This window comes from Rhopilema esculentum, chromosome 9 (genome assembly GCF_057945365.1).
Source record: "Rhopilema esculentum isolate cy_ngs chromosome 9, ASM5794536v1, whole genome shotgun sequence".
Lineage (NCBI taxonomy): Eukaryota > Metazoa > Cnidaria > Scyphozoa > Rhizostomeae > Rhizostomatidae > Rhopilema > Rhopilema esculentum.
This window is the reverse complement of record NC_142823.1, coordinates 4,119,294-4,131,744: the sequence shown is the minus strand read 5'-3', so window position 1 is coordinate 4,131,744 and position 12,451 is coordinate 4,119,294. Positions and strand designations below refer to the sequence as shown.

Here is a 12,451-nt window from a genome sequence, read left to right as displayed (position 1 = left end):
GGTGAACAGAAGTTCGTATCCTAAATAAACGTCAACGATACAATACGAAATGTCCAAGATTTTGTTTGTCACTTTCAGTTCATTTAATAACTGATAATTTTTCTTTCACCTTAAATCTATTTTGAAAATCTAAAGACTTCAATAATTCATAATTTCAATGCAGTTTTTATTGAAGAACTGGTATCTGCAATTAATTAGTGTGTTTTACGAATGTTTAAAAATGTTGCATATTATTTTTAGTCACAAAATGTCTTGTCCTTTAGTTCACTTCTGTTTCCTACAAATAGACCAGTGTGCCACACAAGCCTACGGTCTTCTCGACCAGCAAACTATTCCGTATTCATTGGAAGCTGATACAGATGAGACAGGTAGCGAAATCCGTTTGTTATTCGATCAAATCTTTTTTAGTTTTCAAATAATATTCATTTTGTTTTCATATCATTGAGATTTAAATACATCATGATCAGCTCTAAGTGCATTATAGCTTATATGTTTATTGACGCACAATTTTCATCAACATATGCATCTTTGTGTTTTGCGAAGGACTGTAATGGCGAAATAAATTTCCAAAGCTTCTTGCTATGTGCTTTAAGTGATACTATTAATAAAGAACTAACTTTTATTAAAACAAATGGTTTTCACAAGCCGTTTTATCAGCGATTTTTCGTTATTGTGTTGCAAGCCATTTCACTAATTTTTCTTCTATGAATAGATTATGGCCATTTCACCGTTTTGTTTTATAGATTGCAGTAGCATTTTTTCCTTTTCACTTTCTTGTCTTTTCTTCTCGCCTTTGCTTCTTCACAATTATCTGTTACATCATCAGCATCCCCTGTCTTCTCCCCTTTCCTTTCTAAAACTGCACCAGTGTTTTTTTTTTCTACATTGCGTCTTATCTTCCATCTCCATTACCCACGTGCCTTTTTGCTTCTATTACGTCACTTTGGCTGCAAAATCTTAAGTATTCCTTAAACTATGACTCAATATACCCTTATGTATAATCTTTTTTGTTGAGCTTGTTATTGCTTTGTAGATGAAGTTGCGACCCAGGCTTACGGAGTCCTGACCAAAGCAAGCCTTGACATAGATGATGATGACGATACAGGTACTTTTCAAACTCCCTTTATCTCATCGATTATCAACACGAGTCTTCTCTAATTTTATACATATCTACTTCCATTTCAATGATATTTCACTTCAATTCATCACAACCAACTCATGACTTCTTCAGAATGCAAACTTTTCAGTTTTATGCAAATTCAAAGCAATTGAGGCATAGCCTTTTCTGCAAGGCCCAAAAATGTATTCAAATCATTCAGCTTTTTCTGAGGGCTTGAAAGATCCAATTAAAAGAAACGTCACTACTGGAAAGTCCAAGTAGAGGAAACAGTTGTAAAACAGGCTCCTCCTTATAGCTATCACTTCCCAGTAACTTGCAAAGCACCCAATCATTAGAAGCATCCAGTAACAAGCACCTTCTTTTTGCGTGAACTTTTTAATAATAGACTCCTCCAATTAACAAAAACTTCCTAAGAAGCAATCTTCAGCCTGAAGAAATTTTACTATTAACTTGAAGGTTATTTACAGAAACCTCAAAAAAGTCGGTTTTTCACCACAGCCAGCAAATATATCGGCTCCATGTCCCCTCGTCCCCTCCCCCTCTTTTATTCACTTGCAAAACAATTGCCATTTTCAGAAAACAGTTACCTGTCTGCTCTGGGCAGTATTTTTGCCACAGAGATGTCTGTTACATAGAAAATTCGCTGTATCACGCTACTTTTATCACGTCTTATCAATCAGGCGATTTTTGTGCAACACAAGCCTATGGCCTCTCAGATGAAAACAAACCAGGACTGGATGCCAAGCGGGTGGAAACTGAAACCAGTAATATCGGTAATTTATTTGCAAATATTGAGAATTTGATGATATAATGTAATGTTGATAGTTTAACATACATTCAGGTCATCAGTTCTTCTAGATCTATATAACATTAGCTTTGGCAAGTTAATGTTGCAAATAGAAATTTACCTTTTATCATTGCTAGTGAATTTCAAAGGTTTTTATGTTGTTGATACATTTCATAGCATGGAAGATTTTTTCTTTGCAATTAAATATACGTAAATTATTTTCTCTCGTAAATCACTTTATTTGAAACAGCTGTATAGACAAATCCCTAACCACGTAACCTCCCTCCCAAAATGCAAAGTTGGTGCATATAGCAAGGATGTCACTATTGAACTGGGGGGGGGGGGGGTGGTGTACAATCACTGCACAGTCTATCTAGGATTGCCGGCTTTAATCGATGAAACTAATTTTTGACGACTCTCTTGGGTTATTCCTTTTTCATAAATGCATTACACGAAATGCCCATCCATGGAGGTTAAGTACCTAATTAACCTAGTTGTTGCTGTCTACCTGCCGACTGTGAGTTTTAGAACAATGAGAAGCTATACTTATCAAGCAGTTTTTTTGTTCTTTTCCTCGATGTGACCACACTTCCTCATTCATACGCCTAGAATTAGCAAAGGAACTTCCCATTACCCAAAATGACCCATAAACCTCGTACGAAGAATGATTCAGTGGTAAGGCTCGACCTATTATCATGTAGGATTCTTGTGCACAGGAATGGTGTTTATGAAGTCAACAGTAATGGTGTTAGCAGTAATTATGAAGTCAAATTTCAGTGTTATCTACAAACATTGGCTATCTAATATGCTTCTGTTTCTTTGTTTATCATACGTGCTTGTAAATGTTGCCTTTAAGATACATCTAGGATCAACTAGTGTGGCAGTATTCATTTGCCCCCCCACCCCCCTCATAGTGGTTGTGATTCACGCATTCACGCACTGCAAAATTGGATTTTCACGCTCACGCAAACAATAGATGTTATATCAGCTATTGCTCATCAGAGCCCTGTTTGAATGACTACAACACTACTTTCAAACTTTGAATACTAATTTGAGATTTAACTATTATTGGTTTATTACGCACCAAATTAAGGCAGTTTTTAAATTATCAATCAAAGTTTTATTCACGAATGCACGGATGGTTGAAGCCTTTTCACAACATAACGCAAGGAAAACTCATGTTTCACGCTTCACGTAGAACTTAACTCAACTCACGAAATCAAGCATAAAAAATCGATCTTTCACGATTCACGCACGAAAATATGGCCAATAACGCATCACGCAAAAATATTAAGGGGCCCCTTTCAATAGCCTGAAAGAACTCTGCTAGATTTAAAGACAATCACACCCTTTTGGTGTTTCAATGGATGCAGCGGAATTCCATTCAAAGTTTTCTCAGTTGAATGACATTTTTCAGTTAGTTGGCCGTTTGTTGGTATTTAACAAATCCCCATAATCATGGAGGACGGTAGAATTTTCAGTTTTTTAGATCGATCCTTATTATCACCTTCTATTTCCTTTTATTGTAATCATTTATTTTATTCTACAGTCGTGATAAATAACTTGATTTTTTTTTCTTTCTTTATTTAAAGTTGGTACAATCTCTAGCTATACATACAAGCTAATTAAAACCAACTAATTTAAATTACCAGCGCTAAATATAATATAAATCAAATATAACCGATGTTGCTAACATATTCCTTGCATAGATTACAAGTACAATTAATGCGTACTGACATTGTGTTGTTATGCTTATTGCAATAACGTTTTTTATCAAAGATGATATCGAAACTCAGGCATATGGAATTCTTGGCAACACAGAATTGGATGAGAAATATCTGACAAAATCTGACAGTGAGGAGACAGGTACGACTTGTAAAAAGCACCAAAATATTGTCATGATAGTATATTAAGATGTTTTGTATTAACCTGAAACTTTTTATTTTTGTATATAAGATTGTCTGAAAATGGATTATGGGATGCTTGCGTAGCGCAATGGCTCATTGTTAGCAATGAGCCTTCAAGCATTCCTTCATCTATGATTGAATATCCCGTATGTATAATCTTTTTTGTTGAGCTTGTTATTGCTTTGTAGATGAACTTGCGACCCAGGCTTACGGAGTCCTGACCAAAGCAAGATTTGACAAAGATGATGATGACGATACAGGTACTTTTCTAGCTCCCTTTATCTCATCAGTTATCAACACGAGTCTGCTGAAATATTTCATCACCTAATTATCGTGTAACATATTATTGAAGATACCGTTTTGATATTTATATTTTTCAATTTGTTCAAAATAACTTTTTCAGCTGTAGATGATTTTGAAACTCAAGCGTACGGTGTCTCCGATGCTGCAAATGTGGCTGACGAAAAGTATCTTGAAAAATCTGATAACGAAGAAACAGGTACTTTTAAACATGTAAACAGGGTTTTTTGGTTGATTTAAGGGCTGTGTCGCTTTGATTTAGCATACATGGAAACTCTTTGTTTATACTGCAGCAAACTTTTGGGAAAAAGATTTGGAGATTGCGACTCAATTGCACTGAAAAATGCCTATATGCCTTTATATTTTAAGCAAAGCAATTTTTTATATGGTGAGGCAATAACAATGGTTGCATGCTTTTCAGTATAGTATCGACGCTAATTTTTTCTCTACTAGGCAAAGAATACTTTACGCTTTTTTTCTATTCATCTTACCATATGCGGTTATACTTTATATTGCTGTTATATATATGAATGTTTCTAATAAGTATAAACATGATTATAAATATATCCTATCTATTATGTTATTCAGACTTGATTTAACCCTTCGAATGCCTCGCCATGCTTTGCAAAATTGTGCTTCCAATCTGCTAGAATCGGTTGCCAAGACATCTGTATAGGGCTCACAATTTTGTTATTCCCCTGCCTCCATGCTTCTCTTAGAAATACACCTCATCATTTAAACCTTTAGCCGGATAGGTAATTTATGAATGATCTGTTTGGTTTTTGGTTTAGAGGAGGGTGGCTGGAGAATGGGCTATTTTCAAATGTTTTATTGCTCAAGTACAAACTAGAACAATGCATTTTCCTTTGCAAGACGTAATTATTTGACTCCATTTTTACACGCGATTAATTAGGCCTTCTTTCCTCGATTCCTGTTTCGAAGGCTATGGATTTTCTAACGAAGCCATGCTTATTAATTTGGGAGACATGGTTATTCGTTAATGGTCTTTTATGGTATTTTCTTTCTAGATGAAGATCTGGATCAAGCTACGCAAGCCTATGGTCTGTCTTCTAACGATCTTCCAAAAAGGGGAACAAACGACGATATGTTGCCGCCACGTAGAAGTCTTTCCGGAAGAGCTGCAAAGACAAGAAGGACCGTAACATGGTCACAAGGTAGACCAATGGAGAATGAAGGAGACCCCGCGGAGAATGACAGTGAAGAGAAGCAGGAAAATTCTGGGGAAGATGAAGCACTAGAGCTGAAGGTTAAGGCGAAGAAAGCAGGGAGGCCTAAACTGGGTGCTGCTGTTAGTAATTCAGGTCAGGATGAAGGCTCCTTGAAAAAAGGTAGACCACGTCGCGCGACAAAGTCGATGACGGCAGAGGCTGATGAAAATACCAATATTGGAAGACGGTCACTGGCAAGAAAGGTCCAACTAAGTAACGACGAAGGAGTAAAGGCAAAGGCTGAAGAGACCATGACAGTAAAGAAGAAGCAAAGGGCCAAAAGAACTGTAAGTAGTTTTTGATGTTATTGACAGTAAGCCTTTTGTAATTTGGCTAAGGGTAACGCTACTCAGGGACCGCGGAAGGAAGCTTTGGAGAGGGGACAAAAACTTCTAAACTGATACAAAAATGAATGATCGAAAAATGGCTTAGAAACGGTACTTAACGCAATACAAGAGTAATCTTGCATTTGGCCGTTGCAGATTTAGCCACCCTTTCGTTAAATGCTCCAAAGGTTCCTTTTTTGATTGAGATAAGCAAATAGGTATAAAACTGTTCCTTTGGCAATCTCCAAATTTCCTTTGCCTAAACAACATTACTGTGCATGCAGCCATTAATTTGTGTTTATTTTCGCTCAAGATATCTGAACAAATCTCACAAGATGATAAAGCAATATCGACAGGGAGTGGTCAGCCTAACACTGATGATATCGAACGGAACCAGAATTATGATTTTGTTGATAAAGAGGAACCTGTAGATTATGGAGATACCGAAGAACAATCCAAATTGAAAAGGAGTAGACGTGTTTCCAAAACAACAAGGCAGAGAGGAAGAAGCCAAAGGGGAAGAAGAAAAACTGTTGATCATGAAGTTTCAGATGACGAGGAATCAGGGAATCTGTCAGAGAGAAAAAAGATTGGTGTTGTTACAGACAGTAGTGCAATAAAAGAGAATTTGGTTGAGGAGGAAGAAGAAGCTGATACTTTCGATGAAGAAACTGACAGCCTTGGGGCTAATAAACAAAGTATTGAGAAGAAAGACAAAAAGAGTCATCTTGAAACGCAGCAGTCTAAAAGTAGACGCGGGAGAAAGCGAGGGTCCTCGAGAACGTGCATTATGGAAAGAGAGAATGAAATAAAAAATGCTGGATTAGAAATGAAATTTGCTAAAGATAATGCAACTGCAGTTGATACTGATGTATCTGTAACGGCGCCAGAGATAGACGATGATAAATGTCTTGAGGTGCTGATATCGCGCGGGAAGAAACGCGGGATATCGAGTCAGCCTGTTAAGGAAAAAAGAAAAGAAAATGATAGAATTGAAAATGATGGGCCCAGAACGACTAATGATGAGGGTAATTCAACTGTGAAAGCTATCGACGTGTCTGCAATGGCTTCAGGTATCGAAGAGAGTAAATTTGATGAGGCGCCGGTATCAGTAAGCAGACGCGGGAGAAAACGCAGAACTTTAAGCCATAATGTTAAAGAGAGTGAAAATGAAGACGATGAAATTAGAGATAATAGATTAGAAGACATTAAAGCTCAAAATGATTCAGTTGTTAATGATATTGATATAACTGTAATGGCGTCTGATAAAGTTGAAAACGAACGTCATAAAGCCCAGGGATCTACCAGCAGACGCGGTAGAAACCGCCGGCCTTTGAGTATGAATGTTCATGAGCACGGAGACAATGGTACTGCAAATGATGAGTCCAATAAAACTGATATTAATCTGGATTCATCCACTGCCGATAACGACATTTCTTTAGGTGCAACAGAAAGAGAGGGAAACCGACGTCGTGGCGCGCGGAAATCTGTAAGTGGACGCGGGAGAAAACGCGGAACTTCGAAAAAGAGTGTTATTGAGCAAGAAAGCATTATGATGGAAGATCATGGAATAGAAACAACTAGCAATGAACAGAATATAGCTGCAGATGACATCGATGCGCCTTTAGTCGCAGTAGAAGGGGCTGCAAGGCGACATGATGTCATTACCAAAAAACCTCGAGAAAATGGAGACAATTCTTTGTTAGAACACTCTGCTACTTCAGTTGATACCTCGTTGTCTGGAGATCAACCTGGCAAGAACAGAAGGAGAACCAATGTTAAGGTATGGTTTATACTTATAATGGGCGTGGCTTTTACTGAAAACGAAAGATTTTACATCCCCTCTTTCAATACTATACTGATTAGGGTATACTCGGACGTTGAGTGCAAGGAGGGGGCTTGATCAGATATTGATCTCAACAGTGGTGTCCAGAACCAGTGACATAAAAACCCAGGGCCCTGGATTATGTGCCCCCGTTTTTTCCCAGCAATCACAAAGTGCACTTTTTGCATGACCTTAGAATACAATATGGTACCCCTTCGTGCCAAATCCCATTCATAAACACATCCCTACGCTCCTGTCCGTGGCTGTGATGTGTATTTTATTTACCACTTTTCCTTGAATGAGGTGTCTAGCTGCTTTATTAAGTGAACTGCCAGGGTTTTTTATAATTCTCTTCAATTTTTTAAAGGCAGCTAATAGTCTCAAAGGAATTTCTATATATAATTTGGAAAGGCTGTTAATTCTACCAAGTTCAAAACTTGTTTTGGACACCGAGACAATTTATTCCATGTACAAACCATCTTTTCGTGGTACAGAATTTAAACATGGCTTTAAGAAAGCAGACATTTTTAAACATGTTAATAAAGCTTTTTCCTTTCTTTGTTCTGGCGTTTTATACTCTGAAGAGTGCCAGACGAAAGGCCTTAGTAACATGTTTCAAAATTTTTTCAAAGCCATTTTTATTCCATTTGCCAATCGCTGCCATAGTGTGAATATAAGCCTGTTTTAGGGCAAAGGTCATGCAACGAAATGCAATGTCAATGAAGAAGAAGACAAAGACCAGGATGCCAAAGAAGAAGTACCAAGAATAATGTTTACAGGATTAACGGACAAGAACATTGAGAAGGTATTGGGCTGCTTGCTGTTTTAGATCGATAGTGATGGATGATGGATAGATAATGCATTATGATATGAAATTTAGCAATTCAGGTTTTGACGTGAAAACCTATAAAACATTACCAGAATCTCCGGAGGGGGAGACGGAGTTAGCCATCTTTTTTGCCCTTTGATAGGATGAGCAAAGGGGCGAATGTGCACTTTTCGTTGAAGATCTCTTGGCTTTCATTGAAATCTTCGTAATTATCAAGGAAGATTATATGTATGACTTTATTGTTTCAATGGCGTAATTCCTTGAAACTTTTTAACACTTTTTATCTTCAAAATTTGAGCCCATTTTTGAAAGGCTTTGGCAGATCGATATTAGAGAACCATTTATGAACGAAGAACCTGCAGCTGTGCAACGTTTTTAAAATCCTCTTGTCGTGAAGCTTGCTCCCTTACCCCTGGCTCGTTTCAGCGTTTCTTTTCCTTGCCTGCATTGAAGTATGTGATGCTGAATAGAGCACAAAACAGCTTTAGATATGGCTACGATTATCACCTACCAAAACTCACCATGTGGCCACGATTATCACATATCAAAACTCTAGTATCTGATTTTATAGTCAAAATTAATTCACATAACAAGATCTGCATGAAGATCTTCAGTACCAATATCACTGATCATTGACCTAATCAAGGATATGTCTTCTAAAATAGATCTTCGAGTTGTATTTTACTTTTTCCTGTTTCAATGCTGGAAGTGTTGAATCAGACTCTTTTTCATTTCAGTCTGCACTCGTCCTTGGAGCCCAGCTCGCTGACTCTGTATACGAGGCTACACATTTGGTCACTGATAAGGTAGGCCCAATGATTCTTTGCTCTATGAAAAAAGTCACAGCTAATAAATGAAATGTTGCCAACCAAACAGAACTGCGACTCAATAAGTCCTGGTCACAAAAATATATCTTCAAATTCCAATCATCTTTCATAGGAATGAAGCTGCGTTCAAAGACAATATTGTATTCTCTAGATTACCTATTAATACATATGATATTGATCTACTTGAAGAATGATTGCAGAAGCCTAAACTGAACAGCATTTGTCTGCTCTTTATGGCTCTAACTGTTTCGTCAAAACCTTAGTTCCGTAAAAGCTCTTCACGAACTTTTTGTTATATGTGTGCTGGAAATATTATCACTTTTCTAATATTTTCATTATTTTCATTCGCTTCTAAACGAGCGTCGATATGAAAATATCTTCCTCAAATTACGTTATGCAGTTATTGGTGCTCTGAATAACGGGTCTTTATTTTTAAACATTTTAAGGTAAGAAGGACTGTGAAGTTCCTATGCTGCCTGTCACGTGGCATACCGATTGTTGGTCCACAATGGCTTGCGGTTTGCAAACAAAACAACTCTTTTGGAGGTAAGAAAGAAGAATGTGTTTAATTGATATTTTTTCTAACCCGAGCACCCTGACTCATTTTTGCCACTTGGGCCAGGAGCACACCTAGCCCACCATCCAACGACTTTCCCCAGGGGCTGCAGAAATCATAAGCAGCATGGGTTTTGAGACAGGTGGACAAATGAATTCCAACAACGATCTTCTGCGTTGAACCTGCGTAGAACCTGCGTAGAACATGCGTAGGACATGCGTAGAACATGCGTAGAACATGCGTAGATCATGCGTAGAACATGCGTAGAACATGCGTAGAGCATGCGTAGAGCATGCGTAGAACATGCGTAGAACATGCGTGGAAGGCAAGAATTGGTTTGGAATTGGTTTCAATAAATTGTTTCATGTTTTAAAAATTAAATTTGCACTTTCCACTCATGAGGTAGATTTGACCATTATGCTCGCCTTTCAGTGATGTTATATGGAGTGGTGTTGCCCAACCAAGAAATTTCAAGTTTATCGGTTTATTCTCTTTGACAACTTTGTTATTCTCTTTGCTGATTTTTTTTAATGATGTTTACAAATGTCATGTTTTTGTTAACTTTCAGATGCTGGTGAATATACGGTGAAAGATAAATCAACAGAAAAACAGTATGATTTTAGTCTTCAAAGGTAATAAAGAAAGCATTGTTTCATCTTTTTAGTAGTTTTTCTTTCCTTTCAGTATTTATGAACCTAATGTTATGACAATCATTCATTTGACCAACTAAATTCAAATGTTTTGGCAGAGGGAACTACCATCAATGGGTTCCTGCTTGTATTTTTTCTGATTAGAAAGTAATTGAAGGAGAAAGAAACAAAGCAAATAAGTTGCCCTATTTGAAAGAACCAAAGTTCTTCTTTGGCTGTAGGCCGCTATAGATGTACTTGCACACTGGTACACACTCTTAATTGAAACATGATTAAGGTGGTAAAGGTAATAAAATTTAGTCAAGGTTCCAGTGTCATTTCTAACATATTTTTGCGAATTTATGAGAATCTTCTCTCAAAGTTTTATGGTATAAATAAAAATTGAAGTTCTTTTAATAGTTTCTTTGTTTTATAGTTGAAGGTCCGAGTTAGATTTGTATGTGTTCATTAACGCATAAAACAAAATGTAAAACAGCAACAATTTATGCCTGAAATGTCTTGAAAGTTTTGTGTAAATGTTTATCATGGACTCTGTGCCTCCAACGTTGCTAATTTCTTTGGGCAAATTCATTAATTACAGCTGGTGAACGCAACTTATCAGTTCAAATCATCAATTTGTTTTCCATGTTTCTGTAGATCACTTCAACTTGCAAAAGAAAGAAAGTTATTGGACGAATACAGCGTCTATGTAACCAAGAATGTCAAACCAGATCCGAAGCAAATGAAAGGTATATTCATATTCTTGAGAACGAAATGTCTTGTTACCCGCTATAAAATTTAGCGTATTTGTCTCACACTGGCAAACAAAACTTGTTGCATTATGCAGATGTTTATCACTAATTCATTAGGTTCCCACTTAGACACAAAGCAATTGCTGCTATAAGGCTAAAAAGAAGATTCCACAATCATTTAAAAGCATCACATCTTTTTGCATCGACTTTGCTACTTCAACATCAGTTACTTTCGTTTCAAAATTTCTTAGTACTAAAATGAATCGCCGCAGCAGAAAATTATTTTATCTTAAGCATCATTTTTCTTTCCATTTCATAGATGGAATTTTATCATAAATATTTCTTATTTTGATATTTCAAAGATATTGCGAATCCATTTTTGCTCTCTTCAACTCAAATATGATAAATAGTTATTTTAACATTTTAAATGTTAAACAATATTTGCTTTTTGCAACGCGAAATGATGTTTTTAATCAACAAGGAAGCTTTTTATTATTGGTTAACATGTTGATTTTCAAGTAATTTCTTTATTGATTAACTTGGGCTTGTGCTTAACTTCTTTTCCATTCATTTTTCTAGACATTATACAGTGTTGTGGAGGACAGGTATGCCGTTACGCTCATCTTCTTCTCGTTGTCCTTCTTTAAATTCACCTTCCTCTTCCCCTCCTTTTTTCCACTTCTTCCTCTTCTTCTTAATTTTTCTTCCAATTCCTCAACTTTTACTTCCCCTTTCTTTTGAACACTTTTTTTCCACTGTTTCTTCTTGCTCATTTTCTTTTCTTCTTCCTCTTTTCCATTTTCTTGCTCTTCCTCACTCTTTTAGATTTTCTTGCACTTCTCTCTCTTGTTCTTCCTCATTCTTCTCCTTTTTCTTCATCTTGTTCTCTTTTTATACCTTGGTTTCTACTACCTCACCACTTTATCGTGTTTTTTTCCTGTTCCTATAATTTTTCATCCTTTAAGGCCATTTAGCTCGCTTTGATGCAGAGCCACCATAGTTTGTTTGTTTTTTGTTTTGTTGATTCACCAACTTATCCGTACTAACTACCTCAATTTACCTTAGCCTTGGTAGTCCTTTTCCACTCCTACTATCGTTGCTTCCACTGAAGCCATCATCATCCTTACAGTTATCTTGACCAATGATTTATTCCCCTAGCTTTGATTGTTATTGAGCCGTATCACGATTCTAGGCCCTTCATCGACTACCAAAACACGTTGATGATAAGACGTTAATTATAAGCTGCGAGGAAGACAAATCTGAAGTGAAGAATGCAGCGAAGTCTGGGTACCAAATCTACACTGCTGAATTTCTTTTGACAGGAATCCTTCGACAGAAGCTTGAGCCCGATCTGTATCTTTTCA

The 12,451-nt window shown here is 36.8% G+C and overlaps 1 protein-coding gene across 3 annotated transcripts in view; it reads left to right on the top strand.

The window, feature by feature from the left end:
- Window positions 1-12,451, top strand: part of LOC135689158 (uncharacterized) — a 31,590-nt gene that overhangs the window by 15,274 nt on the left and 3,865 nt on the right. The window contains exons 14-28 of one of the 3 annotated variants that reach the window (XM_089110069.1): window positions 288-368; window positions 1,034-1,105; window positions 1,801-1,884; window positions 3,687-3,773; window positions 4,003-4,074; window positions 4,218-4,313; window positions 5,143-5,630; window positions 5,983-7,452; window positions 8,183-8,299; window positions 9,061-9,129; window positions 9,597-9,696; window positions 10,275-10,338; window positions 10,993-11,084; window positions 11,667-11,692; window positions 12,280-12,440. In XM_089110069.1, coding sequence (XP_088966195.1) covers window positions 288-368; window positions 1,034-1,105; window positions 1,801-1,884; window positions 3,687-3,773; window positions 4,003-4,074; window positions 4,218-4,313; window positions 5,143-5,630; window positions 5,983-7,452; window positions 8,183-8,299; window positions 9,061-9,129; window positions 9,597-9,696; window positions 10,275-10,338; window positions 10,993-11,084; window positions 11,667-11,692; window positions 12,280-12,440 — 3,079 coding nt within the window. Of the gene's footprint in view, window positions 1-287; window positions 369-1,033; window positions 1,106-1,800; window positions 1,894-3,686; window positions 3,774-4,002; window positions 4,075-4,217; window positions 4,314-5,142; window positions 5,631-5,982; window positions 7,453-8,182; window positions 8,300-9,060; window positions 9,130-9,596; window positions 9,697-10,274; window positions 10,339-10,992; window positions 11,085-11,666; window positions 11,693-12,279; window positions 12,441-12,451 lie in introns of all 3 variants that reach the window. The other 2 variants (XM_089110068.1, XM_089110070.1) reach the window with 2 other exon arrangements.